The following is a 14,932-nucleotide window of genomic DNA, read 5'->3' on the forward strand; positions in this document are numbered from 1 at the left end:
TGTACTCTCCCACCTTAACCCCCAAATTACTTCAGGTGGCCCCACCTTAAGGTTCATAGCCCGGGCGCTAAAAATCTACTTTTATTTGATGCAGTGGTATGGTTCCTGGGTTGGTTGTCCAGAGACAGACACCATGCCTTCGACCAACCTGGAGACTCTAATGAGAACATTTTCAGCAATAAAGACAAGAATTTGGTTGGTTGACTATGTGACATCAGAAATGTCCAGGGAGGTGAAATCTATCAAAACTGGCTATATTACACTGAACGGAGGCTGAAGGGGTTTAAGATCAGTTAAATCATATACCAAACTGGGACCCCAAAATTTAGAATTTACAGAAGAAAAGTTCACAATGCTCCTGTGTTCTCAAAGAGTACTTCACATGTGCAGCTGTAACTTAACCACAAAAAACTCACCAAGATGCATCACTGCTTGCTGCCTTCAGCATCAGTGGCCCAGACAGAATCTCATGGTGACAAGAAAGGATGGTTTGTACTCCGGCATGGGCAACATGGTCCCCATTTCAATTTGCTTCTCGCAAGATAGCGATTGCTGAAGAAAGTTATTTCCTGCCCTGTAGCCAACTTTGAGAGAATTGGACATCTGCTTTGGTCTGCTTGATTGAACTACCATGATCATTGCGTATCAAATACAATTTAAAGTTTACATTTAATTGCAAGAAAAGTTTAAATACATTCTAAATCTATACATTAACAGTAGCAACATTTGCAATAACCAACGACCTTTCCAAGTTCAAACTCCACTAATTGCAGTAATGTCACAAAAGAAGATACTATATGTCATCCTTACATTGTATAATTGATCAAATTGGTTCAATCCATAACCTGCAATTGCAAATATTTATGTTTCTTTCTATGTCCATGCAGAATTTACTATACTGATAATAAGCAAAAAGCCAAATTTGGACTATTTCAACACAGGACCAATTGGCCGAAATATCATGTGGCTAGATATTTTATTTAATGCATATATAATATTGACCAAGTAGGAATGCAGGTGCTGCAAACCGTATATGAACTGGCTTGATGATCAGTTGAAAACAATGATTACAACAGCCTGAAACAAAATGGATTCAGATTTAGTACACTAAACACTCAATTGAATTAAATTCAAGGACTCCTATTCGTTTATTATATTTACCAACCTTGGGGACATTTTACTAAAGAATACCACCCAGATAAATGTTATAGTTGTCCACAATAAGACTATGAACAGACCACAACAGATCAAGTAAAAGTGCTACTAGGTCGGAGATACTCAAAGTGGAACATGAAATATCAATGGAGTCAATGGATTTTGTTAACATGCAAGATTCAATCATAAGTGTCTTCCGAGACTTTATCAAGGAGCTTGATTTGCAAGGTTTTGAAATTATCAGCAGATACTGGCCTACATGGCATATGTATTCTTTAGAAAGACTGGGTTGAAAGAACATACATTTTCTGAATTTGGTAATTGATAAGGATGATAGATACCCAAACTTGTTAGCAATGCTGTAATGCATTTCTGCTGGTTCTTTCTGTAGAGAACAGTGTTGAACAGGAATGAAATTCTCAGGATAAAAGCACCAGTTGAGTCCAAAAATGCCTTGAGTACAATAATTATTTAGTATTGTTGATTGTAAGGGAATTGGCCATTTCTTTATTATCAGATAATACTGATACTTGTGTTCTCTCACAAAAAGAGCACCAAACAATAAGATGCATTTCATTTTAATAATGTTGAAAGGAAAGATTTATAAAACCTTCTTGTTCAAATTAGAATACATCATAAACCAAATGGGGTTGTTAGCTCGCGCTAAATGGTGAGCATGCCAGACCTGATGCTAATTGTGAGCACCAGAAATTGAAATCTAATTGTTTTGATCACTGTTTGGAAGATCAATGAAGTAGCAACTGATGATAAGCAATAGCCCACATTCAAGACAAGTTCTAAAATATGTTTGATTGCAAAAAGATATTTCCCTACACTATTTATCCATTTCCCATACTTCTAGACGTAACTGCCAAATAGAGACAATTCAAGACTACTATGATTCTCATACTGGCTGAGGAAATGGTAGTTTCTGGAACTATTTCAGCTGTCTCTAACAGTCACACTTTCTCTCCTAGTTCTTATAGGGCCAGATCTCCCACCCCACTATGCCATCGCTGAGCTTCAGTAACTGGATCCCGAGTAGATGCAGTATGGCACCTAAATATTCTAAAGAAATGTATGAATATCGTTAGAGTCCAAATTCCCTTCCACTAGCTCGTCCTTCACGCTTAAGTGGTAGGGTACTGCATTTGGTGCTTACAGAAACAGGTGAACCTTAGGAACGTGCCAAGAAGGGAGAATACTTCTTTAATTTGCCCAAATCAGGCTTTCAATTTTCTTCTTAAATTATAAATGGCCTCCTTTACTTCTTACAGGAAATGTATCCGCATGCATCTTTTCTCACCATCTTTGTGGCCAAATTTGTCATAGAGGGGTATTAAGGAAGTCTGATGTCTGCATTTATATAACTGAAATGAGATAGAAAACATTGTTTCTTATTCGCATTCAGTTTATTTTTGTGTTTCTCAAATTACAAAATGTATTGTAAAAATTGGTAAGGATGTTTACGTGGAGATATTCTAATGTCCATTTTGAAGAACTAGGATTAAATGTAGTAACTTTTCTATTCTAAGTCTCCATTTTTTCCGGTTAATATCTTCTATTTCATGCAGTATCTGCCAGTGAGAAATGTTCGATGCCAAAATATTGATCTTCTATACAAAGGAGCGTATAAGTCTCACTCGGGAGATCTCAGTAGAGAGTGCCTCTCTAATCTATCCTGTGTCTGCGATCAGAAATATTTCAGGACAGGGTGCCATGTTTAAAATTATTTTTGGGCGAGGAATTGATTAAACTCTACCCCTAAAAATGTAGAAGTCAATATATATTTTTTTAAAGTATTAATACTTCCATGTTGAGTAAATTTGTTTGTGAAAAACAATCGGTAAGAAACCACTTAGTGAAAGTCTGCTATTACAATGTTTTAAAAATGCAAAAACCTATTAATTTATTTCACATTATCTGGAGGCAGCCCAAGTCGGCAGACTACTTCTGAATTTGCGAAGGAAAACATCTGTGGTAATGACAGTGTAAGATAAAGTGGAGGTGCCAGCCTACAGTATGCTACACTTGAACCCTATTGTGAGGTACTGACAGTATTAGTTCACCTTGCATATTTGGTGAGCTGAACACCGTCAAATGTTAAAATATTAGCATGTTTTGCTTGGTATTGTGTGATGTAACTGCTGCTAGAATCCATCTTCCTTACCTCTAAAAGTCTGTATTTTTTCCTAGGTGAATCTCATCTTTTGCTTGTTGGCGACCCAGGCACTGGAAAATCACAATTTCTCAAGTATGCTGCAAAAATTACACCAAGATCGGTCCTCACTGCGGGAATTGGATCCACAAGTGCAGGTATTTAATTCAGGCAAACAAAAAAAAATAGAAGCATGCTGCTTGCTATGATGGGTGCAGACGTTTATGCTGCATGTAAATTATTTTGACAGTATTGTTTTCTTAGCACAGCATATTTAACTTTCAGTACCAAAAATCTTTTTGAAAAGCCTTGACTTTGTTAAGATGGGGTACAGGGCAGGTGTGTACAAGTAGAATGATACAACATCACTGTATTTTCTTGGTTGAACAACTTGAAGTGCCAGGCCCTCAGTCAATAACAATTGTTGTGGTCATACCCCTCCACGAAAGAAGTACAAATCTGTCACGCAGTTGGCCTCACAGAGATCTGGTTTGATAACCGCTCTTCTGTGGTTCTCAACAACTCCTATCTCAAGACCACAAGAACGTCCTTAGAAATAGAAAGGATAAGAGAGGGAGCATTAAGTCTACCTGTGGAACATTGCCTAGTGGCCTGGTTCAAATAATTCATCCAAACACTTAATGGGGACATCACCAACATGACCAATGCCTTTTTATGTAAATGGAGTATTCCTTACACCCAAATATCTTCGCAAACTGCTGCTCAATTTAGAACCTACCAAACCTAAGGAAATCATGGAAAGGGCTATTACTAGAAAACTCCAAGATTACTACCTCCTCCATGAAAAAGAGATTGGATTCAGATCCACTAGTTGCATGGAATTAGTCTAGACCAACATTGGACAAAAAAATTATTGAACATAGACAAAAAATGGTCTTAATACTCCTCAATTTCTGCAGCTTTCAACATGGTGGACAATGTAATCCCCCAGTATTGGTTGGAAAGCTGGACAGGGCTAGCTGGCTCTGTCCTTTATACAATTTTCATCTAATCAGTGACAGAATATGAAGTTTGCTGCAGTGGAATGGTTGTCCTGACTAACATTATGCTGTGTACCCCAGAGTTTACGTACTTGCCTGGCTCTTTCCTGTTCTATAAATCAACATATTGCCTTGGTGCAGCTACTGGAACCTCAGAGAGTGAGATTTCAAGTGTACACCCACAACACCCAAATTACTTATGACACTAAAAAACAGACTGCAGTCCTGGGCCAGTATCCACTCTTACCACTTAATAAATGAGAACTTTCTGTGCTTGAATAGAGCTGAAACTTAAAACCTAGATTGGGGATAACAAACCTCGACTCTGCATTCTGTTTTTCCCCAGGACATTCTCATCTACTTCAACAAAGATTAAATACTTGGGACTTCTCTTTGAAGTCAGCCTCTTGTTTATGTCTCAAGTCAAGGCTGTAGCAAAATGGGTCAACATTCAGCTGCTCATCCTATAGACAATGTTCCTACTACTCTAAACCAAAAACGTAGTGGAGCTTACAAGGGTTGTGGTCTTTGTATGCTGTGATAATTGCCATGTCATCTCGTCTGGGATCCTAAAGTACCTCACTGAAGGCATCAAAGACTGCAAAACCAAGTAGCTAGAGTGTGTCTGAATCTTAGCAATCTTAACTACATTAAAACATCTCTAAAAGTCCTACAGTGGCTCTCACAGGAAGCAAAGACCAAGTTCAAGGCCCTCTGCACGGTCTACAAAGTGAAATGAGGGAAAAGACCGAAGGCACAATTCCGCCCAATTACAAACAGACCGTAAAGTTCCATTCAGTCGCAGCACATGCCCTAACCCAACTCACTTTCAAATGGTTGAAGCTTAGCTGGATATCCTTTGGGGACTAGGGTCCCAAACTTTAGAATGCTTTGAAGCCTCTCTTGAGGGCTGAACTAAACCTGAATAAAACATCCTGTGATTCTGGGCAAATCACTTAATCTTCCCCGTGCCTAACAAAAAAAAATTAATGTGTGTCCTCATAAAAAAACAAAAAACGTAACTGGTGCTATGTAAAGCGCTCTGATACCTGATTATTTCGGGTCAAGTTCGAGCTATATAAAACTCTGCGCAAAAAAAAAAAAGAAAAACTATATGCTCTTCAAAAAGCTATTGAAAACCAAACTCATCAAACATGCCTACAGCTGACTGTACACACAAAACAGGTTGCAATGAAGATGTTGGATAAGGTCTCACCTTCAGATTAGGCTGTAAAATGTGTTCACCCTATGGACTACATTTATACATAAGACCCTTAGCCCCCTGAAATAACCTCAAGGAGACATGCAAGTAATGCAAAACTTCCAAATAAATAGATAGAATATTCTCTTGCGATAGAATCAGCATGGTTCAAGTTATATCTCACTTTCCATAGGTAATGTGGAATTCATGTATGATATTTTGTGCATAATGTTTGCAACTCCTGTCCAAAATGTTTCAAACTTTGAATAGACTTCTAAATTTGTATTTGTGCTTGACGAAACTTGACAAAACGACAAAGAATGTAGTACTGTTAATCCGCACTATCTTGGCTGCAGTACTTAGATGGCATGCCGGCTGCCATGTTCAGCCACGTGCCCTCCTTACCCCTGTATGCAATATCCCAGGCTTCAGTACCTGTTGGCTATGGCTTGTGGCACTGCTCCACAATTGCCCTCAATTCCCACTAACACAACCTTTTGCCATGACAGCAAGCGTAGGTTATAGCTTTTAGCAGAGCCTATGACCAGTACACCTGTGTGCAAAGCTCTCTGAGCACATAGCTGGGTTTTCAGATATGCTCTCTGCATAGTATCCATTCAAGCAGTACTGCCTTGGTGTGCACTTCTGGTAGAGGTTTTGCATTCTCATTTTCTGAGAATTCCCTGAAATGACTTAAATGGATAATAGAGCTCAATAGACGTTTCTATTTAAAAACAAAACTAATAAGATGCCCATCCCCAACCAATCTGCATACAGCTGGACAAAATGAAACTTAAATGGACATTTTGTGTTAGAAAAGCTTCCTGCACGTTTGTCACACAGGCCAAAAATATAACCCACTAACAAATGTTTTTTTTCTGACCGCAATACCTTTTCTGCTTGCTTAGTTAGGGTTCAGATCAAAGCTTTTTTGTCATCCAGAGTGTGCTAGGTGATAAAGAAAATGTGCATAACAGTTTTCACCTCAAAGTCAAATGTATCTTTTATAAGTGTGAAGAGGGAATTATCCACCTCCTTGGCCAGCACATAAAACCTGGTGCCAAGTTCAACAGATTCACACATACACAGAGGCACGTCTTGAAGCCCACAGCATGCAATGAAACTTGCTGAAAACTGTAAGCTAAACACAGCCTTCAACCCCATATCTTATACCATAGGGGCACTTGACCCAAATCCTTAGTGCTTTCATCTCGGCCCTATGTGTACACCTCGATGCTGCAGCCTTATGTCATTCAATAATGTGTGGGCTGTGAGAGGTCCACTTGTACCAGTTATAGGGTAAGTAGCCTCTCAAAGATAGAAAAAGCTAAGTGAGTATTGCCAACTATGTGGAAGGACATTGTCTTGGAGACCAGAATCTTCCAAGCTGATAATTTAGGCGACAACGCTTGAAGAATGTGGAACAACCTCTATGGAGTCCTCCATCTTTGAGTTGGTGCTTCTTTGTCATAGGAGTCAAATGGGAACGAACAAAGTAAATTGGCAAGGACCCATTAGAAAGACAGGCCAAGGTGGTAAAACTCTGTGCAGCGGAAAATAATAAAATGTATGGAAGGAGAAACAGTACTGCTTGGTGAGCCCTCAACAGAGATAAACCTAAAGACACACAAAGAACAGTTAGGTTTCTAAGCAATGACCCTTGTACAGGCCTAAGCAGCGGGGACAGAAAGTCGAGGCATATGATAGCGAGCGGTGCAGTTTAAATTTTGCATCATGAAACACCAGCCATATGAAACACCATAGAGAAATTCCATTAATCCTAGCATGTTTCATTAGGATAGAGATCACTCTGAAAACATTTCTCCCTGCCCCTCCTTCACAAGTGGGAACATTGTAGCTAATCTGAAGAATTGAAAAGTCTGCAACATGAAATAATATAAAAATTGGTCAAAATCAGCTAGATGGTGGAACAGTAACCCGGAGAACAAACTTTCAGTGCTTCAAATAGATTTGACATTGATGCCTGAAAGTGTAAGATTCAGTAGAATGTAATGACCTATTCTATTGATAACTAATCAGCGTTAGAAAATATTCGACATGTTTTGAAGGGACCTAACGTGCATGTAGTTGATATTTAAAAAAGGCACATAAGCAATATTTGATTAATGAGATTTAAGTCTTAGAACAGCTAGGTACACCTCATAAAGATTTTATGTCTCTGTGTGATTAAAAACTAGAAATAAAAACGTGAACACCACCCAAGGGCGAGCAGTTCCCAACAGTCTTTTTGCGACACAAGATGGAGAGATGGAAAGAGTTTGGTATCCACTAGGAAGAAAGATAACATTCATTATTTTAATTGAAATGTATTTTGTTTTGTCAGGATAGCTTTTGGTTACCCATCTGGCCCAGTCTCTTAACCATGTTCAGTTTAGTTGTGGCCCTAAATTGCGAGAAATGGAAAGAATACAGGCTTTGCAGTGCTGTCAATATGTGTATCTGTATGTGTAAGACCATTTTAGTCACATCATGTAGGCCATTCATCTTAGTCACAGTTTCTGGCCAACACAGCGGAAATAGTAAATTTCCACCTTCACAAGTGATCTTTTTGTTGCCACCTTTAATATTTCCTCAGCATCCAGATTAGCATCCTGAGAAATTGGGACAGGGCATGAGTCGTAGATAAGTTGTCAAGTGGAAGTATGTCATTCTCTGATTCCATTCTCTCTTTCTAGAGTAAAGCTTCTCTGTTTCAGCTGGCTTCCTTAGCCTTTACATTTTAGCCTGTTGTGCCACAAGGGGATACCACTATGCACTTTATTAGGATTGCTCCTGATGCAGCTGCTCTGACTAAACACCACCTGCACCGCAACGTCAAGGCCCCCACCTATGCTAAAATGGGGTACATTTAAAAGTTGCAACTGATAGCCTCTGCTTCTGCTCTGAGTGTCAGAGCCCTCAGACCTCGGCAGCGAGAAGTCTTCTCTGCCGGCCTAGCAAAACACCTGTGATCTTATATTTATTAAAACTAAACAACCTTGCTAGTATACCTGACTCTGCTGGTGTTTATTGAGCTTTGTCCTAGATAGTAGAGGTAATATCTGCTCTCAACATGGGTGATCCAGGGACAACTCCTTTCCTGGTGTATTCAACCTTAACAATAAATGTGGAGTTATCTCAGAAGAGAGGCCCTCGATAGGAAGACACCACATACACCAGTTTCTGAACCATTTAAAACAGAGCTGTAAATTAGTTCTCCACCTCATGAACGTCTGAAGTGCCAGGATATTACAATAAAGGCAAATTGAAAGTATTTCGAATAACACACCATATGTGTGCCTATTTGATTCATGCTATGATATATTTATCAATTTTTTTATCTAGAGCAAAGTGGCCATACCTTCAGGGAAATCAGTATGTAGTGTAGGAATTCAGTAGCTCTTGATGATAACTTGCATCTAGAAAACCTCTGTCAGGAGAGAAAACTGTATTAGCTCTCATCTAGTAGAAAGCTTCTAACCAAGCATCACTTCCACACAATCATACGCAGCAGATAACCGTGCAAATAACAGGTGCATAGAAGGTTGAAACAGAAGAAGGTTTTTAGGAAGGGAATAATCCCCTGCATAGTAAATTCACCACATTCAAACTATCTCACTCATTAGGCCACAATCTCTCCAACATTTCAGACTGACTGTAGGGTAGAATCTGTGGCGTTTAACCTGATATAGATTCCTGTCAAATACGTTTGTAGTGTGCCTCCCTTCCCACAGGGCTTTGTTAAGGCTTCTCCATATTTTTGGCCATTGTACCTACGTAAGCTCACTGCCTATCAGCGTATTTCATTTGTCCTTGTAGGTGTGGGTTTTATCTGATGTATCTATCAGAAGTTGGTACGATGCAGGAATATTTTACTTATCCCCGGTAGCTCTGCACACCATGTTCTCCACAGACGTGAGTTCCCTAATGCTTGTTGCCTTAATTGAGGGCTGTTGTGCCCAGAGTCAGATCTGTGTATAGTTTATTCTCTCTTCATTGAGACAGAATTCTGTTTCACAATCCATGATGGATTTAATGTGACCCTTACTAAACACATTACTCAGCATGTGACAATCACCCCCTCGCCAGCTGTCGAATGGGCCCGGCTTCAGTGCAGTAGTAAACGAAGGATTAAAATGCATAGGGGCAGGGAGGGAGAATTACATAGTTAGCTTCAGTTGTTTTTTCACCTCATTAGTGTTGTCCTTCTGGATGTACTAAGATGTATATTAGACAGTCTGTCCTGTCGGTATTTCATACCAAGTCCCACAGTGAGGGTCCAGACACTGCCCTATCGATATGCAACCATACTTTTTCAGGTTCTTGTGAGTTCCAGTCTGCAAGGATTGTCAATTCCTCTGCTCTGTTAATAGGTGTGCATATCCAGAAGAGCAAGCTCTCTGCTTTCTCTTGGTCTGCACAATACCGTATATGCAACTTTAGGTCTCCTCCCTCCTCAGATGTATTTCTAAATCATACTCTTGAAATTAGCAAAGGTGGTCAGAGGCACCAACAGTGGTAATGTCGGAGACAGAAACAGCCTAGGAAAAACATTCATTTTGATGCTATTCTTTCCAGCCAGTACACGGTTAGATTGGCCACCATCGCAGGCTTCCCCATATATCTGTTAGGAGAGGTAGGCGGTTACGTTTGTACAAATCCATAACTGCTGATGATAATTTGATTGCTAGATAGGTAATTTCTCCTGTAGCCCACTGAAAACCTGAATGTTCCTTTATTGTATTCATCAAGGCTACATCTTTAAGGAGTGGGGTATGGCTGGATGAGGGAATTACCCTTATCTCAGGCTGTATTATAAAAGAAAGCAATGTGTTGTTGACTATGACATAGTCAGTCCTGCAGTATGTCCTGTGAATATGCGGGGGAAAAGGTGTCATCTCACTGTCATGCTGTTCCCTCCGACCATCGCAAAGATTTGTATTTAAATGTCTTTAAATGTCTTCCCCTCCCCTCATGTGTACCTACTCAATTATACTCAGAAAAGGGTTCCAGACTAAGTTGAAGTCTTCCCTCTGCAAACTCTGCCAGGGTGTCTACCACCTTACAGAGGAGGGTATCCTGACCAGTATTGTTGTCGTGTACTGTTATCGTAACATTCCTCCCTGCTAGTAATCAACATAAGGTACCTACCTACCCTCCTTATCTCTTTTGAAAGCCACTGAAATGAATGGAAGACATTTATGGAGAAAAAGTGCCACCCCGGTGTGTTGTGTGTCATTGATGTATAAAAGGTTTGCAGATATTGCATATGTTGGAGTCTAGTCTTGGTTTCTTTAAATGAGTTTCTTGGAGGGCTACAATATCTAATTTTACTCTTCCTATGTGATGACAGGTTTTTGTGCGTTTACATTAGCAATTCAATCCCTTAATATTCAAGGTTAGGGCTTTCACCAGACAGTGGAGTGGGACAGAGGTAAGATCCAAATGGGCATCAGTAAGACACTCCCCTTATTAAGCCCCCAACTAAATAACTCGACTTGGAAACTGAATCAAAAGGATAGCATAGAAAAAGCGTCTGACAGTGCTGTGAATAAACCCTACATGTGGATTTGAAGCCCCCTTGACTACTTCCAGGGGGCATTCTACGCACTGTGATTGCAGGGCTGTCCGTGGGACTGAAATGTCCCCAGAGGCCCTGCAGGCGATAATAAATAAATCTCAAGTGATCAAATACATGGGAAGACTGTGTTTTTTAAAATCTTTTTTTCCTACACAGAGTTCTTCATGAAGTCATGGTTTCTGGTTTCTTTGGCGAGAGTATAGTTTAAATTAGTTCTTTGATGCTCCTGGTAGGTTGTTCCTCTCCATTTCTGGGGGTGTGGTGTGGTGTGTGCCATTTAGAGCTCAAGGCCTCTCACCTCTGGGCCTTTATTCCATGGCCCTGCCACAAATCCAGACTCTCCTCTGTAAGCTGTAGCCCCAGAATTCTGGCTGCAACCTGCTTCTTTCACATTTGGTGAGACTTGTTGTTTAGTTCAAAAACGAATCCAAAGGGGAAGAGCCATTTGTATTGTGTTTTATGGTCTTTAAGGGAGTTTGTGATAAGGCAGAATTGCTGCCTTCTGGCTAGTGTAAAGGTGGCAATGTCTTGAAAAAGAGCTGAATCCTAGCCCTCAATTCATATTTGATCTTGTTCTCGTCACCCTCTAAAGTTTCTCTTTGGTTTGCAAATTATGAAATGTCGCTAGCATATCTTGAGGTCTCTTTGAGTAAGCGGAAGGTCTGGATTCCACTCCATCTAGTGTGATGCTTTCCGATTCTGTCCTCAGCAGATGACAGAGAGCCTATCACAAAAGTTTCTATACTTGCTCCTTCCCTAAGGCGTTGTATTCAATGTTTCTCTTTGAGCCCAGTTTACAAGGTCCTTCAGTTCACGGATGATCTCGTCTTTTTCAGCAACTGCAGTGTTACAACTGTCCTCCAGGCCTGCACTCCTCTATCTTAGTGAGTTGATCTTCCCTTCCTCTTCAACCATGGCTGTCCTGGGTGAATCGGTATCACTCTGGAGTACTGCAATTTTTCCACCAAGTTTGAAGGTGTGGCTGTGAGTTCTTTGATTTAAATCATTTTGTAGTTTTCCTGAAGTTTGGCCTTAAAGGACTGGAGACTGGCCCGGAGATCTGTTTTGGATAAGGTCATGTTGGGCATTGTACCTTTCTCTCAGTGCACATATCGTTTGCTGTCTTAGAGGGGTTCTCTCATTGGTGTCTAGTATATTCGAAGAACCTCTTTAGCTTTCCTTGAGTGTACTTCTTGGGGCACACAATTCAAGGTGCCCTCCTTAGCTTCCCTCTCAGGCACTACTATGCTTTATCTACCAGGTCAGGAGTTGTCTGTCCACTTTTAAGAAGCACCCAGTGCGTCCGTACTTTTTTACCAGCTCATGGATTTAGGCAAATATGTTCATATCACCACGGTGTGACTACCCATTACCGCTCTATGTCCATAAACTCAGTATATTCCATGCAAGTCGGCATACCCTCCGCCATGTCTCTCATTCAGCAGTCATAGATGCATCAATGCTTGTCGAGCACCATCATATGATATGATCATAATTGAGGATTTCAAAGTGTCCAGGCTCTTCTGATTCCTTAGGCCCTCATTTCCTCACGTAGTCCGACCATGCAGTATATCAAATGCACCTTACTGCTGGGGACCCTCTTTTCCTGCTCTACCATGTCCATGAGGAGCAATTTCCATACTTTCATTCATATGCCGCTGGGAGACCACCTCGCAGCTAGGTCAAAGAGCCTCTTGTGCTGCATCGAGACTCTGCCCCCAAATGGACATTTTTTTCCCCATCACAAAGGGTTATTTTTGCTGATCGAATTTCAGCTTTTACACTGCTACAGACAGGATACATAGGGTAGGCCTGAAGCCGTAGTTGCACTGCCATTGTAGTAGATGGCACAATAGGTGTTGTAGTCCACAAATGTCATTTTAACTTCCAGGCTCTGCGTGCATTTTCTACAACATATACTAAGGACTTATAGGCAAGTTAAAGGATCCAATTAGGGATATGCCAATTTAACCATGTTCAATGGAGTAGCACAGGCACTGTAGTACTGGCAAGCATGGGTGATGTGCACAGAGTTCTAAACCCTGCCGAAATATAGGGCCCATCCAAAGGTGAAAAATCTGAGGTGACCACGCAAAAAGATGGATTTTCTATACTCTTCATACTTGCCCAGTCGAAGTTGGTGCTTTGTTGTGTGTATGTAAAACTGATACTGGACATCTTGGAACTGGCAAACTTTAAAACATGCTGTTGATACTACCTTAGAGACAAAGTGAAAAGACTGGAATGGCTACTTTATGCTTTACTTATCACAAAGAAACGCGGCTGGTAGGCTCTCTGTTCTCTTCGCCTGACACTTTTTAAAAATAGTATTGTTTTACTGAATTGAGTTGTGACATTGTTTTAACTCGTTTTTTTAATGAATTATTGTATTACTGTTTGCAGAGTGTGTTATATTAAGCTTTTTGGGGGGCATTACTTGTCAGTGGGAAATCCTTCCTAGCACTTTATACTTTTGGACCTCGGGACTGCTCCCTTGAAGGTCATCTTTGCACAGTCACTTCCTCTCCAATTAGCGGTCTAGCTCTCGCGTTACGGCTCCCCAGACTACTATTTCTATGCCCAGGAGTGGACGCGCAGCGGGTGTGACGGCGGCGCGCTAAAGGCACGCCCGTCCGGGACCAGGGGCCACAACCCCAGGCCAATTTATTATGGTGATGTTAAAGTATTCCTCCAGTCAACTGCATGGTCTAAACCGACCCTTCCTAACTGTGCCAAGATTGCATTAGACACAGCCCCTCTTGAATGCCAGCACTGTAGGCTCCCCTCTATGACCACTGCTAATTATGTCTGTCAAGACGGAGTTTTGCCCTTAGTGGACGAACCAGGATTTTTTAATCATGCTACTTTGGCAGTTAAAACTACTCTTTTGGGTATACCTCCATCATACCAAAACTTCACTTTTTATAGCATTAAATTTCGCTCGCTCCCAAGGCACAAGGCGGATATCTTTAATCTTTTATTTAATAACCAGCCGGGTGCGGTTTTCTTAACAGAAACCCGACTACATGACAGTTCAGGGCCGGATGTGGCTCGGCACTCCCCACAAATTATTCCATCTTCGGGAAGGATAGGAAATCAAAAATGGGGGGTGGCATTGCTATTGTTCACAAAAGTTCTATTGATTGCAATTGTGCTGACCTCCTTGCTAAGGTCTGTGAATCTTTGCTATTTAAACTCACACCTAAGTTCACATTGTCTGGTACTTTAGTTTATTGCCCTCTGGGCCCAGCTGGACCTTGGGCAGTATCTTTCCTGGATCTGAGAATATCCCATGTTTTGAATGCTGCTAATTTTACTATTCTGGGTGACCTGAATCTTCATTTAGATGATTCTGCATGCACCAACAGCACGGCTTTCATTGCGGATCTTGAAGCAATGAATATCCATCTTTGTAATTCAGGTCCTACCGATGTTGCCGGCCACTTGTTTGAGCCTATCTTTTCTACTTCGTTGGATCTGGTCTGCCATCTCGTTTTCCCCTTGTGCTGGTCTGACCATTTTGCAGTGACATGTCTACTGAAGACTGCTGCCTGCACCTCCGCAGTTACGGGCGGACCTAAACCTAAAGTCAGACATTGGGCCAAACTCGACGTCAGTGTCTTAAATTATTTTTTAGATTATTCATCAAGACCATCTATAAAAAAGCTTGCTACCTCTGGCTTGGGCTCCACTCAAAAATGGATTTTGCATGCAGTAGATACCTGCCGTCCTCTTTCCCATAAACGTTTAGGCAACCATTGGTCGCCTGCCCCCTGGTTTACAGAGAACCTAAAGATTGAGAAATCAAAGTGTAAAAATTTGGAAAGGCAATGGAG

General features: G+C 40.9%; 1 protein-coding gene across 2 annotated transcripts in view; it reads left to right on the top strand.

Annotated features, from left to right (window-relative positions):
* The window catches only part of MCM9 (minichromosome maintenance 9 homologous recombination repair factor), a 325,876-nt gene that overhangs the window by 128,036 nt on the left and 182,908 nt on the right, over positions 1-14,932 (top strand). For both annotated transcript variants that reach the window (XM_085611281.1, XM_085611283.1), the window contains one exon: positions 3,352-3,471. In XM_085611281.1, the coding sequence (XP_085467407.1) occupies positions 3,352-3,471 (120 nt within the window). The remainder of the gene's footprint in view (positions 1-3,351; positions 3,472-14,932) is intronic.

This window comes from Triturus cristatus, chromosome 6, assembly GCF_964204655.1.
Source record: "Triturus cristatus chromosome 6, aTriCri1.1, whole genome shotgun sequence".
NCBI lineage: Eukaryota > Metazoa > Chordata > Amphibia > Caudata > Salamandridae > Triturus > Triturus cristatus.